Below are 21673 nucleotides of genomic sequence, written 5' to 3'. Positions count from 1 at the left end.
CTGTTGTTCAGTTTTAACTTTAATTTATTTGGATTAATTTTGGGATGCATTTTAATCAATTGCTTGCTTGTTTTTATGCATATTGTATTATTTATATGTTAGCCGCTCTGAGTTCGGCTCCGGCCAGGGAGGATGGGGTTCAAATAAATAAATAAATAAATTATTATTATTATTATTATTATTATTATTATTATTATTATTATGAACATTTTCCAACTCTGCAATATCTGTTTTTTCAGGTGAGGTGACCAGAATCGCACACAGTACAGTGGTACCTCAGGTTACATACGCTTCAGGTTGCATACACTTCAGGTTACAGACTCCGCTAAACCAGAAATAGTGCTTCAGGTTAAGAACTTTGCTTCAGGATAAGAACAGAAATCGTGCTCCGGCAGCGCGGCGGCAGCAGGAGGCCCCCATTAGCTAAAGTGGTGCTTCAGGTTAAGAACAGTTTCAGGTTAAGAACGGACCTCCGGAACGAATTAAGTACTTAACCCGAGGTACCACTGTATTCCAAATGCAGCTGCGCCAATATTTGTATAACGCAATGAGTTACATTTCATTGTAACCCATAACTGTATAAAGTCTGGAGAACCCAGTTTGGAAATCACAGTGTAAGAAGCAGTACTGCCAATCTCCTATCCCTTTGGATTTACATGTGAAAGAAGGAGCCTTTGATCAGCTGGCTAGCCTCACATTGTTCTATGGAGAAAGAATAAGAAAGGAAAGACAGCCTCTTTTATATCGCTGACAGCCGCTCCTAAAACGACACTGGTCCTTCAGCAATGCTCAGTATTTAAAATGTCACTATTCTTTGGTAGAAAAAATGACAACACAGCATTTTTTTGCAGAATGATATTGTTGCAAGTCAACATTTCATGTAGCAGGAATTCAGGACCTTGAATAAGTTGGCAGACCAAGCTATGGCTGCATACACATCAAATGTATGAAGCACATTTTCCACCCAAAGAGTCCTGGGAACTGTAGTTTGTTAAGAATTATGGGAATGGTAGTTCTGTGAGGGGCAAACTACAGTTTCCAGGATTCTTTCAGCAGGTGTGGATGAGCTTTAAATGTAGGGCAGATGTTCTTTAAATGTAGGGTATTTTTGCAATCAAATCAGGATGAACTCTCAGTAAAGAAGATTTCTGGAGAAACGGTCGGTCTTCTGAGTGGCACTGGCTGCAATGGGGAGTACAAGCCAGTGTTGCAAGTTTCCAAGTGACTACCAGGCTAGCAAATTTGCTTTAAATGTATAGTACACCCACCCACCCTGAGAGACAAGCTGAAGTGAGGAAAGAACAGGAAGTCAAAAATAGCACTCTCAAATTCTGTCCTATCTGGTCCTGCCAGCATTATAGGACCATCACAAACCTAGTTACTTGGCTTTGGCAAAGAACCATGGTGGGCGGCTCCCACATGAGACAGAATTTGGGAGCGGGGATGAGTGTTAAGGACTGTCTTGTTCTTAAAATGTATTGGCAGCCCCTCCTGACTAGCTCCTTCGGGAGCAACAAACACTGTTCACCTGCTCCCATGAACAGTTTTTGATAGTTTATTAGTGTCTGTTCATTTTTTTAAAAAATAAAAAAGTTCAACGGGATTATATATCCCAATTACAAGAGATTAAAGGCCTTTTTCTGTAGCTGTGATGGAGGAGCAAAAGGAGGCTTAGCCTTATTGATTGTTCCAGCTCATAACTAGTTCTGTCTCCCTTTGGCTTTGGACCTGTGGAGCGTGTGGCTTGGTTTCTCCTGCCCAAACATCCAAGACTGCTGCTGTGTGTCACAGCCTTGCCTCAATATGACAGGCTCTCTGGGATCAATTTGCGCTAAACACAGGGCTGATGACCTAAGGCTGAGAAAGCTGACAAATGCATTGTGGTGATGAGGCAAATGGATATCAGTGTGCAGGTAGTGTGGCAATTTACAACTGTTTGGGCTGCAGCCTTCAGGCCATGTCTAATAAGGGTGGTGGCGGTATTGGGCATATCTCAGCCAACGCTAAGCCCCTTCAAACAACGTTTATTTCCTTGGGAAAGCAATGCATAAACTTCCTACAGCTGGATGGGAGCATTCAAATCTCCTACAGCAGTGTTGGGGGATGAGGGCCACATTGCTTTCTGGCCATCCTCTGGGGGTGTCTCATGTCATGGTCGGTGGTATCAGAAGCACCAGTGGTCAGATAAGTAAATGTGAATGCTGCTTTTGTACAGTAGGCACCCTCTCTATTCTCCATCCAGGAGAGAAATGGAGGATATGTGGCATGAGGAGGACCTGGGAAAGAGATGTGGAGGGCCATAGTCAGCCCCAGAACATGAGATTCCCCATCTCTGTCCTGTGAGTGACTTGGCTCTAGTCAGGTAGGTAGCAGTGTTGGTCTGATGCAGTCAAAACCTTTTAAAAAATTGTCCAGTAGCACCTTAGAGACCAACTAAGAAGTTCTGGGTATAAGCTTTGTGTGCTACTGGACAATTTCAATTATTATTTTTGCTCTAGTCACCAATTCTTGGCCTAACCTACCTGACAGGTGTGACACAAGGGTCAATTGGGCCCAGGCCCAGCCCATATGCTGTCCTGAGCTCCTCAAAGGAAAAGTGGGAGAGGGGCAACAGAATTAATAATGACAGTACTCCTTCGCTGAATTTTTTAAAGCGCTTTTATGAAACGCCGATCATAATAAACATACAAAGACTACTTCTATCTGTAAGAATATTTTTCATTTGTGGTGGGGAAGGATTAGTCTTTTTAAATTTCTCATTACCTCATGCTTCAGGTGGTACCAGTGGCTAGCAGTGCTTTTAAACAACAGCATCCTAATAAGACTACAATCCTAATAAGACTACAATTAAGGGATGCGGGTGGCGCTGTGGGTTAAAGCCTCAGCGCCTAGGACTTGCTGATCAAAAGGTCGGCAGTTCGAATCCCCGCGGCGCGGCGCGCTCCCGTCGCTCGGTCCCAGCGCCTGCCAGCCTAGCAGTTCAAAAGCACCCCCGGGTGCAAGTAGATAAATAGGGACCGCTTACTAGCGGGAAGGTAAACGGCGTTCCGTGTGCTGCGCTGGCTCGCCATATGCAGCTTGTCACGCTGGCCACGTGACCCGGAAGTGTCTGCGGACAGCGCTGGCTCCCAGCCTATAGAGTGAGATGAGCGCACAACCCTAGAGTATGTCAAGACTGGCCCATACGGGCAGGGGTACCTTAAGACTACAATCCTTTCTTCTTTCAGGTATGGAAGCACTATTGCTTGCTGCTGGAGCACATGGGAAAGGTCCCAGGTTTAATCCCTGACATCAGGTAAGGCTGAGAAAGACCCCAGAAAGCTGCTGTGTCAGTCAGTGTCAGCAGTGTTGAGCTAAATGGACCAAGGACTCTACTTCCTAGGAGCTTTGAGAACTGCAGTAAAACTTCAAATTGGTGCTTACCCTCAAAACTGGCAACTTAGCACTGCTAGCTGAATCTGTGTTGATCTTCTGTGAATTTTTGTATAATGAAGGCTTGGAAAGAGGCCATGAGTGGAAGGAGTAGGTCAGTTTGGTCTCAGGGTTTGGATCTGAAATGTCAGGATTTCAGCCTCCTCAGGGTCTTAAGGGGAAGAAGGAATTTGTACCACACAGAATCTTAGTGGGAAATTAAGTGACTGAAAACCATCAACACAAACCATACACATTCATTTTTTATAACTGAGCATTTGGTGATGTCACAGGAGCACAATGGAATGCAAACTGAGCTCAGATTTGTTTGATGTTTTGTTTTGTTTCTTTATATTTTGCTGGAAGCTGCTCAGTGTGGCTGAGGTAACTCAGTCAGTTTGACAGGGTATAATAAATTGTTGTTGTTGTTGTTAACCTGTTGTTGTTGTTGTTCAGGACAATCTGTATTATTCTGGCCTTAAGACATCTGCATGTTTTTGTGCCTGCAAGCATGCGTGGCATCTGTCAACAGAAATGTGTAACTGCTTCAGAAGCAATCCCTGGTGCTGATTTTAAGATTGAAATTCCTAAGTACCTGATTTTCCACAGACCACCATTCCCTCTATTTCAATGCCACACTAACCAACATGATGGAGACTGTACCATCTACACTATAGGCTACGCACCCATGCAACAATTTGGGGGTCTTCTCTCTGTGACTGCTCGCTATCTCTGTATGCGGTCTACTACAATCCAACCAAGCAGATTGCTCTTTCAGTAATCAGGTTCCCCTTCTTCTAGCCAGATTGTCAAATTGTCTGAGCCCCTCACTTAATAACCCAAGAATTCCACCTTGCTTTTGGTTCACAGGGCCACAGCAAATCTGGGATTCCCACAGACAAGGCCTTGCCTGCATTCGTGCCTGTGGCTACATTTGGTGCTTTTCCTTAACCTGCATTCTTTCCCACCACTTCCTGATCTGCTGATCTGATAAGGCCTCCTTCTCACGAAAGGTGGCTTCTACCTTGAAAATTGCACCCTGCTCGCTGCAGATCATCAGGCCACGGGAATATAAACAGATGGCCTTGCCCTGACTTAGCCCAGCCCAGATCAGATTAATTTCCTGCAGCCAGCCAGCCAGTCAGCTGGTGGCGAAAGCTACCGGGCGGGGATTAGGTTATCATTTCCAAGGCTCAGAATTAATAATGACAAATTCATTAAGAGTTCTCTCTTGGGTAAGGTTGAGAGAAATATGTGAGATTCCCGATGCTTCCTCTTTATTGCACACCATTTTTATCCTCCTTGGTTCTTGACTTTCCCCTCATTCATTTTCTTTGCCCTTGACTCTTCCTTTTTCTTCCTTTCCACAAATTGGGGGGTAATTTGCACAGAGGCGTTTTCTAAAGTGCGAGTAGGTGCACATCTAAGGATCTCAGCACCCTTCACTCATTAACGTTGGGGCGTTTTTAATATATGGGCAAAAAATTAAAATTGAAAGCCAAGTCTCCTAAAGGAAGTGCAAAGTATAAGCACAAAGTACAAATCCGTGCTTTTGTAAACACCCAGGCACAGAGACACGTGCCTGATGGAAGCCTTCTCCTGATGTCTTCACCCATGATATTCTTACACGCGAGTAAGAAACTTCAGCCACGTGTGAAGATCGGGCAGGTCTGCGTTTTGCGCCAGATCAGCCTGGCAACCTTCCCACGAAGCGCCTATGATCCATCCGGCCCAGCAGGCACTTGCCTGTTTGTCTCACCTCCCGACCCGTATGCGTTTCCCCCGGGCAGCCTTAGTAGTGGAAGCAGACGGGGCAGCGACCCTCCTCCTCCAGCCAGGCCTGCTGGCAGCTCTCCGAGGGAGGGAGGCGTCGCCGCTGCTGCCCGCGCAGCCCCTGAGCATGTGGCTGAAGTGGAAGGAGCCCAGCCGATCTTGCCATCTGCAGCTCCGCGCTGCTGATCTCGGCTAAGGAGGTTGGGGGAAGCGGGCCAGAGGCGGGGGGCGGCGGCGGCGGCGGAGGAGGAGGAGGAGGGCGGGGTCTTCAGGTGCTCAGCACCGTCCTTCGCTCGCTGCGAGCCAGACGCCGTTGGAGAAGTGCGAGGCGGCAGTTGGGCGGCGAGAAGTCGCGGGGAACGGATCGGGTCCCTCTGCCACGGCACCCTCGCGGGATCCTCTGCCTGCAAGCGACGCCGCCAGCCCTTCCTCGGAATCCCCTGCAAGCCTGGATCCCTCGGCTGCCGGAGGAAGAGCCAGAGGCCGGCGGGCTGGAAGACCTCCAATTTGAAGCTGCTGCACTCACCGTTGGGCTGTACTACCTCCTCCCTCCCTCCCACACGCACGCACACATTCTAGGTTGGGCGCCCCGAGGGTCGCGCGAAGGGTCCAGAGAGGGAGAGATGCAAACGGCGACTGCCTCGATCCTCGACGTTTCAAGGACGGTGGTGATCCGCGAGGACGGCAACCATCCCCAGAATAACTACACGGGTAAGGAAAGAGCCGTCTTGGCAGCTGAGGGTCGCCTGGAAGGGGGGCGGGGAGGGGGGGTCTGTGCTGCGCTGCCTGACGCTTGAGATGGGCGCAACGACACAAAATTGGGGGGGGGGGCAAGGGAAGAGGTCTTGGATTGTATGGGTGGGAAAGCCCAGCCAGGTGTGGGATCTGGGTTTGGGCAGGTACCCCGAGAGAGACAACCCCCGCCCGCACACTTTCCCTGTAGGCATGATGAAACCCCTGAAAAGAGAAGCCCCAGGTTTCCTTTGGAAGGGTTGCTCTTCTGAGGGATCTGTCGTCCTTATGACTGCACGATGCTGAAGGATGGGCACTCTGCAGATGCCTCGAGGCGCTCTGGTTTGGAGCGTTGCTTGTTAAACTCCAACCTTGGCGCCGAAACAGGTTCCGGGGCTGAGCCCTGCTGCTGTTCCGTGATGCGGAGGAGCCACCGCTCAGGCGCAAGCCATGAATGGAACAGGCTCCCGAGTTCATCTTCTGCCATCAGCGCCACTTAAAAGTTCAGAGGTGGCTGGTAGGAAAGATCTTTTCTTGAGCCCTTGGGGAACTGCTGCCTGTCAGAATACACAGTGCTGGGTTGCACTGACCAGCGGGCTGAGTCAATGCAAAGTTTGTTAGTGGTCAGGAAGATCCTTCAGAGACTCACTCCTGAAGCCCTGCAGGGGTCTTTCATCCTCAAACGGGCCTAACCAAACTCTGTAACATTTCTAAGGAGCAAATTGCTTTGCGTTTGGTCCCAGGTTCAATCCCCAGCCTCTCTAGGCAACCCTGGGAAATAATTCTGGAGAGCAGCTACTATTCTCTTGTAGCCAGTGGATGGATCAAAGGTACTATTCTGTATAAGACATTCTGTATAAGAAATTCTTTTGTTTCTATCTCATTTACCCCAGCCTCATGAGACAGGCCACCTTCTTATTTTATAGACTTAGGGAGAAGTTTAGAGACAGTGAGTTGTCTGCAATACCACCTCCAGATTCACAGAGAGATCAATCAGGATGCAGATTTCAAAGGCACTCAAGGTATCCTGTGCTGTATGTATCCTGCACGACTCTTCTCCTGTGTGGGAAACATTTCCCTGCAGTGAAATAAATGTTGGATTGAGCTTTTGGTGGGAGTGTTTGGAACCTATCAAGAGCCCCCCAAATCTGACATGCGCGTCAGGCTGTATTTTTGGGTAACCCATATCAGATCAGAGGAGTGACTTAGGCGTAGTAAAGCAAGGTGCAGGATAATATATCTGCCTGTGCTGTAGTTTGCCCAATCCGGCTACCTGGAAGAGGAACTAGCTTCTGAATTTAAATTCAGATTTAATGAAGCTGACTTCAGGGCCAAAAATACACATTATGTGAAAAATCCATAACGGTTCTTGCTTTAAAGTGGAAGCTTTCTCCTTCCACTATTTTCCTGATCTAACCTTTTCCATCTCCAACAAAAAAAAAAAAAGATAACCAAGCTGCTGTTAGCCCACTGGAGGAAAGAAATTGCAGATACATCCCCCTCTAGAGTTAAAAGCAGGTTGTTGAGTGTGATTTAGAACGAGAAAATGGTGTGTGTGTGTGTGTGTGTGTGTGTAAAATCACCAACACTGACACTGCTCCAGTCAAATGTGAAGCCCCCACAGCTTCTTTAATGTAAAAAAAGAAAAGAAAGAAAGACGATGGGCAATCTAATAATAGAGTTTTCATGTAATGTCTATTTTGGCTTTAGTATACCTACAGAGGATTTTTCTCTTCCTCATCTTCAGAGGAAGCAACTTACTTTTGATTTGGGCACCCTTCAGGATATCCTAAAAATATATGCTCATCGTGATGGCATCCTAAAGTGATATACTCAATGCTAAATGTACCAGGCGAGATTTTTTTTTGGGGGGGGGGGATTCATTGCTTTTGATAGGGGAAATCTAGGCACATCTAGGGACTCGGACGTGTGTATCTTTGGCCGGATACGACTGTTATTCAGAACTAAGAAATCACCAAGGGGAAAACTACCCAGTAAATGCATTACTTCAAAGCATGTCAGGGGTTTCCTTTTAAAAATGTAACAGTGAACATGCCCCCCCCCCATTGATTTCCATTGAGGCCATCAGGTTCAGGTAGGGAAGGATTAACTTTTCAGTCCCCGGCCACAGTCCCAATGAAACTTGCTTTCCCTGCCCCATTGCTGTTAGCCTTAGAAAAGCTCCCATTGTTGCTCTTCCTGGATGAAAATTCCCTCTTGTGTCTACTATTTTTTTTTAAAAAAGAAAACAAAACTGGCATGCTTCCAAGTGACATGTAGTTGGCCCTGATTTAACTTTGCTGCTCAGCTTGTTAGTGTCTAGAACAAATGCTGCCCATTGTCTTTTAGTAGAGGAGGCAATAAAGAGAAACCTATTTTGACTTGCTGATTTCAGCTCAGTTTGAGCAGAGCAGAATGCACATCCTTTGAAAGAGACTAAAATCGTACCCTTCACTTCCCTCTTGCTGGTGCACCACTCATTTCTGCTTCCTTTACAATTCTTACTGTAAAGAGGGAAGTGATGTCAGCTGAGGTCATGCAATAAGCTGGCCTCACGCAGAGCGAGGATTTCTCGGCAAGGACACTTTCAGTGGTCATTAGTGGAATGTGCTTGCAGACACACCGTGATACGGAGAATAGGACAATAGTATGTATTGAAAGTCAATAATGAGTTCCTTTATACTTAGGAGAAAATGAAACTGACGCTGTGGTGCAGCTCTCTTGAGAAGTCATCCATTCGCGGCAGCAGTAAACTTTATTTCCTATCCCCTTGAGCTAAAACGGAGGATTCATTGCGCTTTCCAAAATCTGGAACTGGGAGGAATGGCCTGCTGGGCAGTTCATGATGAGGATGATAAAATAAAGCAGTTTCCCTGCTTTTATTGCTATCTGGAATTTTGAGTGCAATGCTAAGCATTCACTGAACATCAAAATGAATGGGTACAGGATGTGCCAGTCCTTTTCTTTTAGCAGAAGCCATCTCAATATTTTCAGCTAAAACCAAACAAACCTTTTGCAAATGATGCTCCCCTTAATGCAGTTTCAGTTTTGAAGTAAACATTCCATCTTTTTCTGATGTTCTGAAGCCAATATGGCCACACACAAGATGGAGGTGTCAGCAGGGTCAGGGAAGCCCCCAAGTTTGCAGAACTATAAAACTATTTTGGGGCGAAACCCCAAAGTGAGGTGGGGAACCCCAAAAGCAGTCCAGTGAAGACTGGGTGCTGTCACTGAATGCTGACTGACAGTCAGGAGGAGATGGGAAACCATGGTGGAGAAACAGTGGAATGGAGTACTGTGAAGGGGGGCATGGCTGGCTTGACTGGAACAACGAACAGGAGCACTCCACATGGCAATGTTTTGTTGCAGGTTCTGCTTGTCATTTCATAATAGTTATTTAGCAGCTGGTGTTTGTACCATATATTTTTGAAAAGGCTCACTTGTGTTGTAGAATTGTACTGAAAATCTGTCAAGACTCTACTTAGAGGAAATGCTATGGAAAAGAAGGGGAGCATGTCAACATCATTTAGTTCAGAAAATTCCCTCAGCATGCTTAAGACTTATAAATGAGCTTTGCAAGATGTACATCTTTGCAAAGCTGCAAATGCATATTCTCTAACGTTAAAAGTATATATTGCTGGAGAAATCCACAGGTCCCTGATCACGTAAAAATGTAACGCTACCAAGATAGATATCTTACATTTATTTTTGCAGCCCAGATAAATATGAAGAACGGGGAAGTCTTCTGTTCCCCATTTACAGCCCAAACGTTTGTGCCAGTGGCAGAAGTTGCCTGTCTAAATCTCTTGCTCCCGGAGCAGCAGCACTGAGTGCACCTGTCTTTCACGTCCTTCTTTTCACTTGTATGTTTTGTTGCAAGGCTATTAGAAATGTAATCTACTTTGCTCACATAAAGCCTGATTCCGTGGGCTTTACTTTACTATTTATGGTACAGTAATGGACCACCAAGGGAGCCGTACACTAAGAAGAACGGCCTGTTCCAGGTTGGCTGCCTCACTGAACCCATACAGCTTATCAGTCAAAGGTGCTGGGAGGCTGGCAGTTGAAGCGACAGAGTGATCTGTATGAAAAGTGGCATCTCTCTCTTATGTTGCTGTTCTGCCCTCACTTACGAAACTATTCAAACAGAAATGCACAGTGGTGGGCACGCTTCCCTCTCCCAACAAATATCACACACCCCTTAAATATGTTGCGGTGTCAGGAGAGTGCAGTCCATAGCTCTTCCTGTCAGGTGCCTCAAAATTCCTCTAAGAAAATGGCTGCCCTTCTGCTTGTCAGCCCTTTGAAACAGCTTACATTGGTGGTCATAGATGATGTGTGTCTGTGTGTCAGGGGTGGTTTGTGCAATGCACCATGCTTTTCTAGAAGGAATTGTTGCTGGTTGTAGTTAAGTAGCCTACTGCAGGGCTGTGACGACAGTCCATAATGTTACGCTCATACAACTTCTTCAAGGGATGAGAAGTTCAGATGTGCTGCTTTTACCAAGCATTGGTGTCCTAGAGAATGGGGTTATGGCATATTGTGGTGTTTGGGTTTATTTACCAGTATACAGGTTGAACTCCAAAAACAGCCAACTTCATTACCTCACATCAGAGCTTTTTATTATATTCTAGTGGATGGTAAACATCAGGCCAGGGTGTGTGTGAAATGAGGTCCCCCAGGCTTGACCCTTAGGATCCTACCCAGATCATACACCCTATCTCTAGGCTTCTGGCATTTCTTCACACACTAGGTGTTTTTGTCTGTGTCTGGCCCTTCTCACCACTGGTGTGTGGCCCTCAGAAGCTTGCCCAGAAGGGGATGCGGCCCTCGGGCCCTACTGTTTGTAATGTTTATATTTTACTTTCTTGCATTGCTGTAAGTCATCTTCAGACCTTTGTAATAGAAGGCAATAAATCAAGTAATGAAAGGCATTCAGCATTCCAGAATGCTCTTTATAGACAGCCTCTAATAGTGCAGCAGTAAAATTGCTAGCACATTTGCAAAGCTAAGCAGGGTCCAGTATGGTTTCGAACTGGATGGGTGACCGCGTGTAGAATTGCAGGGGGTTGGACTAGATGACACTTGGTGTCCCAACTCTACAGTTATATGGTTCTATGATTCTTAATCTCTTTGTCTTTCTCTCTGTGTGTCTCCAAAAATAAATTCATAGATGTACACACCTATGGAGACCTATATTGCATCAAAGTTACCTAGGGAGAAAACTATGCCCACCTGTTCCCTCTTCTAATCAGCTTTCCCTATTCATAGAATCATAGAGTTGGAAGAGACCACAAGGGCCATCGAGTCCAACCCCCTGCCAAGCAGGAAACACCATCAGAGCACTCCTGACATATGGTTGTCAAGCCTCTGCTTAAAGACCTCCAAAGACGGAGACTCCACCACACTCCTTGGCAGCAAATTCCACTGTCGAACAGCTCTTACTGTCAGGAAGTTCTTCCTAATGTTTAGGTGGAATCTTCTTTCTTGTAGTTTGGATCCATTGCTCCGTGTCCGCTTCTCTGGAGCAGCAGAAAACAACCTTTCTCCCTCCTCTATGTGACATCCTTTTATATATTTGAACATGGCTATCATATCACCCCTTAACCTCCTCTTCTCCAGGCTAAACATGCCCAGCTCCCTTAGTCGTTCCTCATAAGGCATCCTTTCCAGGCCTTTGACCATTTTGGTTGCCCTCCTCTGGACATGTTCCAGTTTGTCAGTGTCCTTCTTGAACTGTGGTGCCCAGAACTGGCACAGTACTCCAGGTGAGGTCTGACCAGAGCAGAATACAGTGGCACTATTACTTCCCTTGATCTAGATGCTATACTCCTATTGATGCAGCCCAGAATTGCATTGGCTTTTTAAGCTGCCGCGTCACAGAACATTCAGAACATTCAGAACATTCCTAAGTGGTCTTGCATCAATGGAGACCCATTGCCAGAATACCCCGGGCTATTAACAACCCTTTGTCAAGTTCAAGACTCTGCCCCCTGCATATTGACATGGGTAGTCAGTGTGGTTTCCTCCAAATTTTGTTGGACTACAACTCCTATCAGTCCCAGCCAGCTTTGCTAAAGGTCAGAGATGATGAGAGCTGCAGTCCAACAACGTTGGGGAAGCACCATGTTGCCTTAAGGCAATCCACAGTGATAGCTCAGTCCATGTGAATTGGATTGTAAAACCAATAGCAATGAATTGTCATGAGGAATTTGAAAGAAACTGTATACAGGGAGTGGGCTGGGCCCTCTGATTTCCCTTGCCAAATACAGTTATGGCATCTAGTCAAGATAGATGCTCAAATCTTTTTGTCATAAAACGATAGAAGAAATCATGTCAGGATTGAGAGCACACTTAGAAATTCAGCTTCTTTGCTCAGGGGCTGGGTGAACAGACAGATTATCCTGGAGTGGACTTATTATTTGGAAAGACCTGCAGAGCCATAAAAATGTGTTTGTGTATGAGAGGGTAGACCACACATATGTATCCCTGAAGTGACTGCATGGGAGCTTCTCTGTGTGAAATGCTTACTGCCGATAAATAACTTCATTTACCTGAAAACCATTTATAACAGAAATTTTACACATGTAAAACAATTTCTTATTCATAGACAAAGCAGATTGGACAGGAATTTAGTGAGGGGAAAGTGCGCCCATTTACACTGTCTTAGGCTGCATTAAATGTCCCCTCCTGGCGCTGAGTTGCGCGAAAGGTCTAGAGTCCCCACTTTATGTATAGGCATAATTGTCACAGTCCTGTCATTTCTTACAGCAAAGGCCATTTACCTTCTGGTTGCCATTACTGCCAAGAGACCCAATTTCACTGCAAAACAATGACTGACCAAAAGCTAAAAGCACAAAAAAATTGCTTCTGTATTTTTGCATTAACGGGGGATTGGATGAGGTGACCTTTGAGGTCATTCCAGCTCCATGGTTTTACGATCACTCCCAGAAATCACCAGTCATTTAACTAGAGAACTCACAGCAGCAGGCAAAGACATTCAAATTGCCAGTCTCCAGAAGTAAAACCAGTGCTTTTTTCTGGAGTACTCAAGGGTACACAGTACCAACACCTTTTTTTTCTAGAAGAAAAGGCACTGGTTAAAAGCATGGCACGTACTGTAACAACTTGTGAGTACCGGCACCTTTTATTCTAGAAGAAAAACACTGAGTAAAACAATATAATATTCCCTTATAGAGGAGCTGCTTGAGTCCTGACTTTATTCCCCTCAGACACAGACCCTGGAGTGAATTAAGAGAATGTAAGTCTCAATCAGTCTTTAATTCAAGGTTCTACAATAGCCATTGATTGCTTTTTTATTAGTTAGGCAGACCAGAGGCCTGAGGTAGAAGCAGGGTAATTAATCTGGCTGGAAAACTATTAATAATTCCCAGGCACTCCCATTTTAGCCAGCATACTAATGGACACTGGAGTTCTGCATTTTGGAGCATAACAAGAGGCCTTTTCTAAGTTCAGCATTCAGTTTCCCAGAGGCCTCTTGGGAAGCCCACAAACTGGGCATGAGAGCAATATCCCTCTCGTACTATGGCTCCTCCGGTGACTGGCATTCAGAGGTATGCTACCTCTGACCCTTATGGCCATGAAGACTAGCAGCTGTATTGATAGTGTTGTTCTCCATAAATTTGTCTAATCCCATTTTAAAGCTGCCTAAGATGGTGGCCACCATTGCATCTAGCGGCAGCGATTTCCAAAGTTCTGCAGCGGTGTTTGTATGAAGACAGGTGAAGGGAACAAAGGGGTTTGTGATATCTTTTGAACACAGCCAAATTGGCTCTCTCTCGTTGCATAGGCTGATGTGGTGGTTGGTTCCACAGAACTAGCCATAGCTCAATGGCAGGGCATCTATGCTGTGTGCAGAAGCTCCCAAGTCCAATCCCTGGTGTCTCCAGTTAGGGCTGGGAGAGACTTCCTCTCTGAAACCTTGGAGAGCTGTTGCCAGTCAGTGCTGACAGCCCTGAGCTGGACAGATCAATGGGTCACAGCCAAGGATGCCTTCCTACCAATATGGCAGATAGCATCCCCGTCCCCAAACAAAAAACCAGGCAAGTCCATTCTATGCTCATTGCATCCATAGAGTATCTTGAGTAAAGTTCATCAGGTGATGGGAATGATTCTCATTGAAACTGGGCCTCCTCTTCACAGGAAGAGGGCAAAAGGCTTTGTCAGCGATTCAGAATTAATAGGTAAAGGATAAAGGACAGGGTTCTCTCTCTGTGTTGCCCAGCTGCTTGTAAATGATTTGTTTCAGTGATGTTACCTTGTGGGAAATGCTTAAGAGATAAAGTGTGGGCAGGTGGGGGTGAGCGAAGACTTCACCTTGCAAGGCGCTTGCCTACCTTTCTGCCTTAGTCAGACCTGAGCAACTTTGTGAATCCCTTTTCGGACATCAGTGTTTCCAAAAGCAATGGTCCGCAAATCTGCACTTTAAAAAGCTGGCTGCTGCTCAGCCATGAAAAGGTCAAGGGAACTGTGCTTCTAGCAATGTCCGTCCTCCCCGTTCCGAGCGAAGAGATCAAAGCCAGGATATAAGTAATATATTACCTGCAATATAAAATGCGAGCACACCAGGCGGGCTGCATATCCTTGCTTCAGCTAGAATCTGCCACAAAGGATAGTTGACTGTGTGGAAAGAATTAATATGACATATACTTAACATGACTTTGGTGCTCCAGGTGTGGATCCTTGCGTAATGAAAATGGCACTGTGCAATGTGTGCATGCACAAGAGGGCCGTATCAGCCGGCTTGGATATGGGAAGGGAAAAAAACTCCCTTAAAGCCTTAAAACAGGCACTGTTTCAAGCGTCACATCATACTTGTTCCACATTTGTAAGAAATTGGTCTTTTAATGTGGCAACACACGCACTTTGGAACTCCCTTCCTATTGACATCAAGCACGCTCTTTCACTGTACTCTTTTCAATGCCTGCTAAAAACATTTTTGTTTAGGCAAGCCAATCCAGACATATTGAACATTTTAATGCGTTTTAACCTGGTTTTAGCTAATTGTAGATTTTGATTATTTTTTAATGTTTTAAATAGTTGTTTTTACTGATAATTTTATATTATTAGAATCATTTTACAGTGGTGCCTTGGGTTACAGACACTTCAGGTTGCAGACTCCACTAACGCAGAAATAGTACCTCGGGTTAAGTTTCAGGATGAGAACAGAAATCGCATGGTGGTGGCGCGGCAGGCCCCATTAACTAAAGTGGTACCTCAGGTTAAGAACAGTTTCAGGTTAAGAACGGACCTCCAGAACGAATTAAGTTCTTAATCCAAGGTACCACTGTATTTTATTCCTTTTGGAAAAACCACATGGACGTTTCATTACAATGAAGTGGTATATACAGTTTGTGAAATAAAACCAAATAAATAAATAAAGACATCTCAATAAGGACTGAACACATGGTTAGCGGCCACAGAATGCTGGGTGATGTTGGTGGGAGGCCGAAAATGGAGGAGTGAGGGAATGGAATGGAGTATCGTGGAAGGAGGTATGGCAGAATAGAAGTAGTCCACACCACAACATTCTGTCACAAGTTCCATTACACACACACACACACACACACACACACCTGCCTTAGCCTTACTCTTCAATACTTTCTTTAGACAATGTATGAAAAACTTGTCTTTCTACTTTATCATCATTTGAGAACTGAAAAAGTGGGGTGCTTGACAGAGTTGTGTGAAAATCCTCATGCTTCAGATGCTGTGAAACTTTTGGAAAGTTCTAGTTGTGGTGCTTGGCCGATGATGACCACTTTGCTCATGGAAATCACATGCTGCACGAACACAGGAATAAACACATACACATGTGAAGCACCATCAGAGTCAGACATATGAGCAAGGCCCAAACAAGGAGTGTGTGGCTGAAATCATAATATATAATAAATCCTGTGATAGTAGTCTGAATTTCGACCCTGAGAAGCACCTAGAAAGCAGCTGTGGATGGGGTGGTGAGGCAGCACTACACACCTGACCTCTGGCTGGTCATTTTGCTGCTGCTTACTAGGAGGTACAGAGGGAGGTGGTGGTGAGTCTGGCACAGTGTGAATGTGCCTGCAGAGTCAGTCCAGACTCCTGCCAGTGTGTTTGCACCACATCCACCTCCCTTCTCTCTTTATCTCCTGTTAAGCAGCTGTGATGTGTCCAACCAGAGTCAGCTGAGTGATGGCACCCCAATGCTCGCTAGTGCTCAAAAGTCATATTCTCTCCATCTCTTTGTTTGTTTGTTTTTAAGAATTAGATTAGCTATCTTTTAAGTTTAACATGAGGTTAGAATTGGTACTGAGCAAGTAATCAGACACAATTCGGGTTTGCCTCTCTTGTTTTCTAGGCAGATGTGCTGATATTGATTGAAAAGGTGAGGGCCATCTCTGCTTTGCTACATTAACCGAGGAAGTCTGTTAGAACTAATTTGCAGCGTTTTGCTTTGCCATTCTTTTCATTACAGTGATAAACAAGCTTAACTTGTGCTTGATCCCTGTCATATTCCCCTCGTCCCCCAGGGTCAGGGGAGCAAAAGCTTGGGCACGGCAGTTTAATCATTTGTAGGATGTGCAAAGGCTTCCCGGTTATCTTATGCATATTCCTGCCTTGCCAAACAACAGTGTTCGCACGTTTGCCACAACATTTACCTGCCAAGGTTGGTGTGCGATTTTCAACAGGGTAGGATCACCTGAACATGCATTGGCCGTATTATTTTGGATGATGCTATAATTACAATCCCATCTCATAGGCATAGGGCAGGGCTGATGGGAGCTGAAATGGTATCTGCTTAATTGTACAAGCTTAAATGTATATGATTTGCACAATTATTGCATGTACAAGCATTTCATGTAGATTTCTGGGCGGGAGTCCAGCCGGATGTCCACCTCTCTGGTCAATACAACTGACTGCCCACATGATTCTGACATGAGCAAACTGTAAACACGAAGGCTCTGTATTCATAGTGCAAAAAGCACCCCCCCTACATATTAGTAGTAAGAACAGCCATTGTATGAATAGTGCTAGTGTGGTGGTACTAATAGATCAATCACCACCTCCCAGCCTAACCCACCCTCAAAAGGTTGTTGTGAGAATAAATAGAAGGGAAGGAAGAATAATGTACACCATTCTGAACAACTTGGAGGAACTGGCATAGTAAATAAATATGTACAAATGCTCTTGTTCATGTTAAAAGATGGAATGGCTGACTAATTGGTCACGATACCCAGTGATGGCTACTGCAGATCATTCAGAAGAACAGACCATAGATTTACTAATTCTCTGCGATGAAAAGTACAGCTCTTGTTACCTTTCCTGTTCTGGTGAAGCTTTTTGGTTTCTGTCATAAAATGAACTGATCCACTCCTGTGCTTCCACTATTTTAATGGTTTTAGTGCAGGAATTCATGTGGCCACCTCCTCTGGGTTCAGTAAAGTACATTTCTGTTCTAGCAGTTCTGTAATGGAGGTCAAAATGGTGTGAAAAGAATGAGCCTCGCTTAGCCTTGAGCTGGGTCAGCTTGAAAATTCAGAAATGAAAAACTGGCTTACATCTTCACCTTCCTCCCACAGAGAACGTTTCCCTCGTCTGGCACGATCCAGTCTGACGGATGTCATGTCACTCTTGCACGAGCATGGTCATGTTGCCATTGTGAGATTCTGTAGATGCACCATGGGCGTTATTTGGGGTGCTGAACAGCATTCGAATATAATAGCTTCCATGTTGTAAAAAGTTGAAATAAAAGGAAGCCCTGTGGAACTCTTTTCTTAGAAAGTGGGCTTGTGAGATTTACTATTTCTCTTCCAGAAAGAAAGAAGCTTGGTTGTTAAGACTAGGATCTTCTGTTGTTTTCATGTCGTACATCTTTTGCAGCTCCAAGGTCTACAGGTTAAAGCAAAACAAATGCAAACTATTAGAAGTTTTCACATTGTGTGTGTTCTGATAATATTTTCTGTTCTTCCCTTTGTCACCCGCCCCAGTAGTGCATACATTAAACCAGGTGTGGGTTACCTGTGACCCTCCAAATATTAAATCATGTGGATGGTGAACCTTTGACATTCCAGCTCATATCAGCCCCAGCCAGCATGACCAATGGTTAGGGGTGATGGAAGCTGTAGTGCAGCAAGTATTTGGAGGGGTACAGGGACCTCATCCCTGCTGTAAGTTTCTAGATTCTGATTAACAGCTGGCTCTAACTGGTATGGAGGGTGGAATAAATGCATCTGTTGATATTTGTGTTTCATAGAGACAGAACATCCACTTGGTATCAATAGTCTGTTGCTTGTCTTTATATTTTCTTTTTCTCCCCAGCACACCCTTTTTCTGTGGCTGAGATTTAGTTTAAGCACAGCACCGTGACAACAAAATATGCCTCTTGCAGGACAGCACAAATTGATGACTATGACAGCTTTTTTTTGATAACGTGCCAAGCAGCTAGTAAATGTAATGTTTAAAAAATATATAATCTCCTCTGGACCAAACTGGCTGAGCATGTTCAGTGAGCTACCTGAACATAAACCATGCTCTGGTTTGAAATGCTGGATAATTTATGAAGGTAATGTCTGCTCAAAGAAGGACTGGGAAATGGGCAGCCTTTTCCATACAAATGTCCACACCTCCCTGCTTTGACAGTTCTGAGGGGGAGGTGAAGGATTGTTTTGTCTGCTAACGCTGGTTATACAAAGTGTGTGTGCTGCAACAAAAGGCAGGAGATTCCATAAAGCTACTCCTGAGATGCTGTCTTGGGCCCTTTCTGCCAATTCAACCCCCATTTAATACTCCTTGTCCCTTCCTGGATTTCAGTATCCTCCAGTTTGGGGTCTGCCGGCCTTCCTCAGACCCTCAGCCATCCTGAGCTGCTTGCCTCTGTCCTCTAAACCAACCTTGGACAATGGGGCAGATCTAGACTTGGTCATGCTAAGAGGACACCCAATGAAACCATGACTAATTTAAGGCATATTGATGCCACCCTGTCTCCAGCAAGTCTGGATCCCAAACCCCATGGTTGTAGCTTCCTTTACTACTGAGAAGGTCCTTCCTTTTCATGGTGAAAATCTGCTATGGTTACCTTTTGTTCTGAATACTGGAGAGGTGAGTATCAGAGATCCTCATGCCTGGACTGAGAGGTGGCATAGAAGAAGGAAGTTGACATACTAGCTGCCTTGCCATTTTTTAAATGCAGCTCAGTGGTAGAGCATGTGCTTGACCTAGAAAAGGTTCTGGCTTCAGTCTTCGGCACTGCCAGGTAGTTTTGAAAAAGATTCCCGGTCTGGCTAGCACTGCTGCTAGTCAGGATTCCCTGAGCTTAATGGACCAATAGTGCTACTCATTATAAGGCAGGTTCTTTGGCTCCTATGATATGCATTGTTCCCTTTAGGTACCTTATAGCATCCCTGGGGCTGTGTACACTATGCATTTATTTAAAGCACACACAGCCCCTCTGAATCCTGGGAACTGTAGTTTCCAGCACAGAGCCACAATTCCCAGCACCCTTAATGAACTGCAGTTCCCATAATTTATTGTGCGTGCATGATGGAACGATGTGCCTTAAAAGAATGGTATGCATGCAGTGTGTGTGTGTGTGAACTCCAGGAGGCCCTGGATGCCTGGGCACCCACAAAATTTTCACTGTGGGTGCCTGGCCTCCACCCATTGCCACTACCTGCTGCTTTACCTCTGGCTCCACGGTGGCGACTAGGCCGGGGCCTTCGCCTTGGGGCTTCTGTTGGGGTCTACTGTGGCCACGGACGTGTGCCCAGGGTGTGTGTGTGGCCTAAGTGGAGGCCTTAGCCTGGTCACTGCAGTGGTGGGAGGGTGTGGGGTGGCGAAACGCCATCTCCATGGGACTGTGGGCACCCATGCTCTGCTGCCCCCCCCCCCGCCACCGTAGAAGCACATCCACGACCACAGTGGGCCCCAACATAAGCCCCACGGTGGAGGCAGATGTGATGTGATGTCATGTCATCGTGATGTCATGTTGTGCATGTGTGTTGTTGGGCACCCAGAGTCTGGGGACCAAGTCAGTGCCTCTGGGATGTGGGTGTGTACACACACACACACACACACACACACACACACATCAAATATGTTTTCCTGTGAAATGAGTGTAGGACGCTCGACATTCTTGTTCACTCTCTTGACATCTTTCTTCCCAATACTGTGGTTTTTGTGAGCTGGCAAGTTGGAGATTGATCTGTTTGCCTTTGTAATGTTTGTCTGTCTGTTGTACGTGGAATATTGTACAGGTTGGAAAGAGGATCTAACATGAAATATCTTTCAACGGGAGATATTTAAGTGTGTGTCCTTAATTTTTTCATTTGTAGGTGTGCTTTGTTTTTGGTGAGCTGGCAAGATGTGGGTCTGTGTAATATTTATTTATTGCATGTTCAATATGATACAGTTTGAAAATTGAAGTTAAACACTCTAGTTTTCAATTTATTTCAATGAGATTTAAGTGTGCGCTTAACTCTTTTCATTGAAATCAATGGGAATTCAAAGTTTTTTAATTGTAGCTGGATTTTGCTGTGGTATGTTGTTTGCTAATGGCTTCCTGTGGAATTAAGTAACAAACTTATTAATTAATAATGAATTAATTTCACATACATGAGTTACACATGCATGCAAACATATTTAGTAATGTGAGGGATTTCTGCCACTTTTGCATTCTGCACACATAGAACCAAAACTAATGGTTGTGAAAAGGCTGTGAAAAGCCTTGTTTCTCTGTTGAGGCTTGATTCATACATCAGCAAGATCTTTAGATGGAGGTTAAGATTAGAATTTTTATGAGAAAGTTATACATGCCTCACAAATGCATAGACTGGATTTTTTTTTTTTTTGCTTTTTTGTATTGAGTGCTGTGACACTTTTAATGGAACTCTTTTACGGTTATTGGAAATGTTGAACATTATTTAAACATTATCCCCAGATAACATGTCGGCTTCACTAAGGGCATGGGAAAGTTAACTTTTCTCTTCATTGCTGCTTCCATTCGAAAATATGGGTTGTAGTTAATAGGTACCATTTGGCACTGTCTCCAGAAGTAGCATGGTTGGCTGCACACATTTAACAAATGAGAGGCTATTCATGAGTACAGGTAGAGAATAATGATTAGGGCTGAGCCAAATGTTCTTCAGGTTTGCTTTTTGCCTCAGAAGCAGAAATTTGGGGTGTCTGGCCCTATCCCTGTGTTTAATCTTTAATCCTGCATTTCTTCATGGCTGCTAGTAGCAACTTATATGTTCCCATTTTCTCGTGGTGCTTCAGTGCCACTTTATATATTTTTTAAAAAATAATCAGTTTTATTTCTTCTTGAGTGCCATTATCCAATAAACTGGGCTTGCTATATTTCAAAAAGTGAAAATTTGTTTTTGGCCAAAGTTATTGAGCTTTTTCTGCAAAATCTCAAAAACAAAAAAGAGAGAAGTATGGTGTAGTGGTTAAGAGTGGTAGACTCGTAATCTGGTGAACCGGGTTTGCTTCCCCGCTCTTCCGCATGCAGCTGCTGGGTGACCTGGGGCTAGTCACACTTCCTTGAAGTCTCTCAGCCTCACTCACCTCACAGAGTGTTTCTTGTGGGGGAGGAAGGGAAAGGAGATTGTTAGCTGCTTTGAGACTCCTGAAGGGGAGTGATAAAACGGGATATCAAATCCAAACTCTTCTATTTGGGGGGGAAATTGCGGAAAAAAGTCAACACTTCCGATATGGACATTTTTGCCACTTTTAGATAATTCTGCCCAGATACCATTTT

At 44.9% G+C, this 21673-nt stretch overlaps 1 protein-coding gene across 1 annotated transcript in view; it reads left to right on the top strand.

The window, feature by feature from the left end:
* Positions 1-5151: 5151 nt before the first annotated feature.
* Positions 5152-21673, top strand: part of SUSD3 (sushi domain containing 3) — a 49244-nt gene continuing 32722 nt past the window's right edge. Inside the window, exon 1 of the mRNA XM_077924911.1 lies at positions 5152-5895. Coding sequence (XP_077781037.1) covers positions 5808-5895 — 88 coding nt within the window. The 5' untranslated portion in view covers positions 5152-5807. The remainder of the gene's footprint in view (positions 5896-21673) is intronic.

Source organism: Podarcis muralis, chromosome 2, assembly GCF_964188315.1.
Source record: "Podarcis muralis chromosome 2, rPodMur119.hap1.1, whole genome shotgun sequence".
Lineage (NCBI taxonomy): Eukaryota > Metazoa > Chordata > Lepidosauria > Squamata > Lacertidae > Podarcis > Podarcis muralis.
Note: the sequence above shows the minus strand (reverse complement) of the source record. Positions and strands in the feature narration are given on the sequence as shown.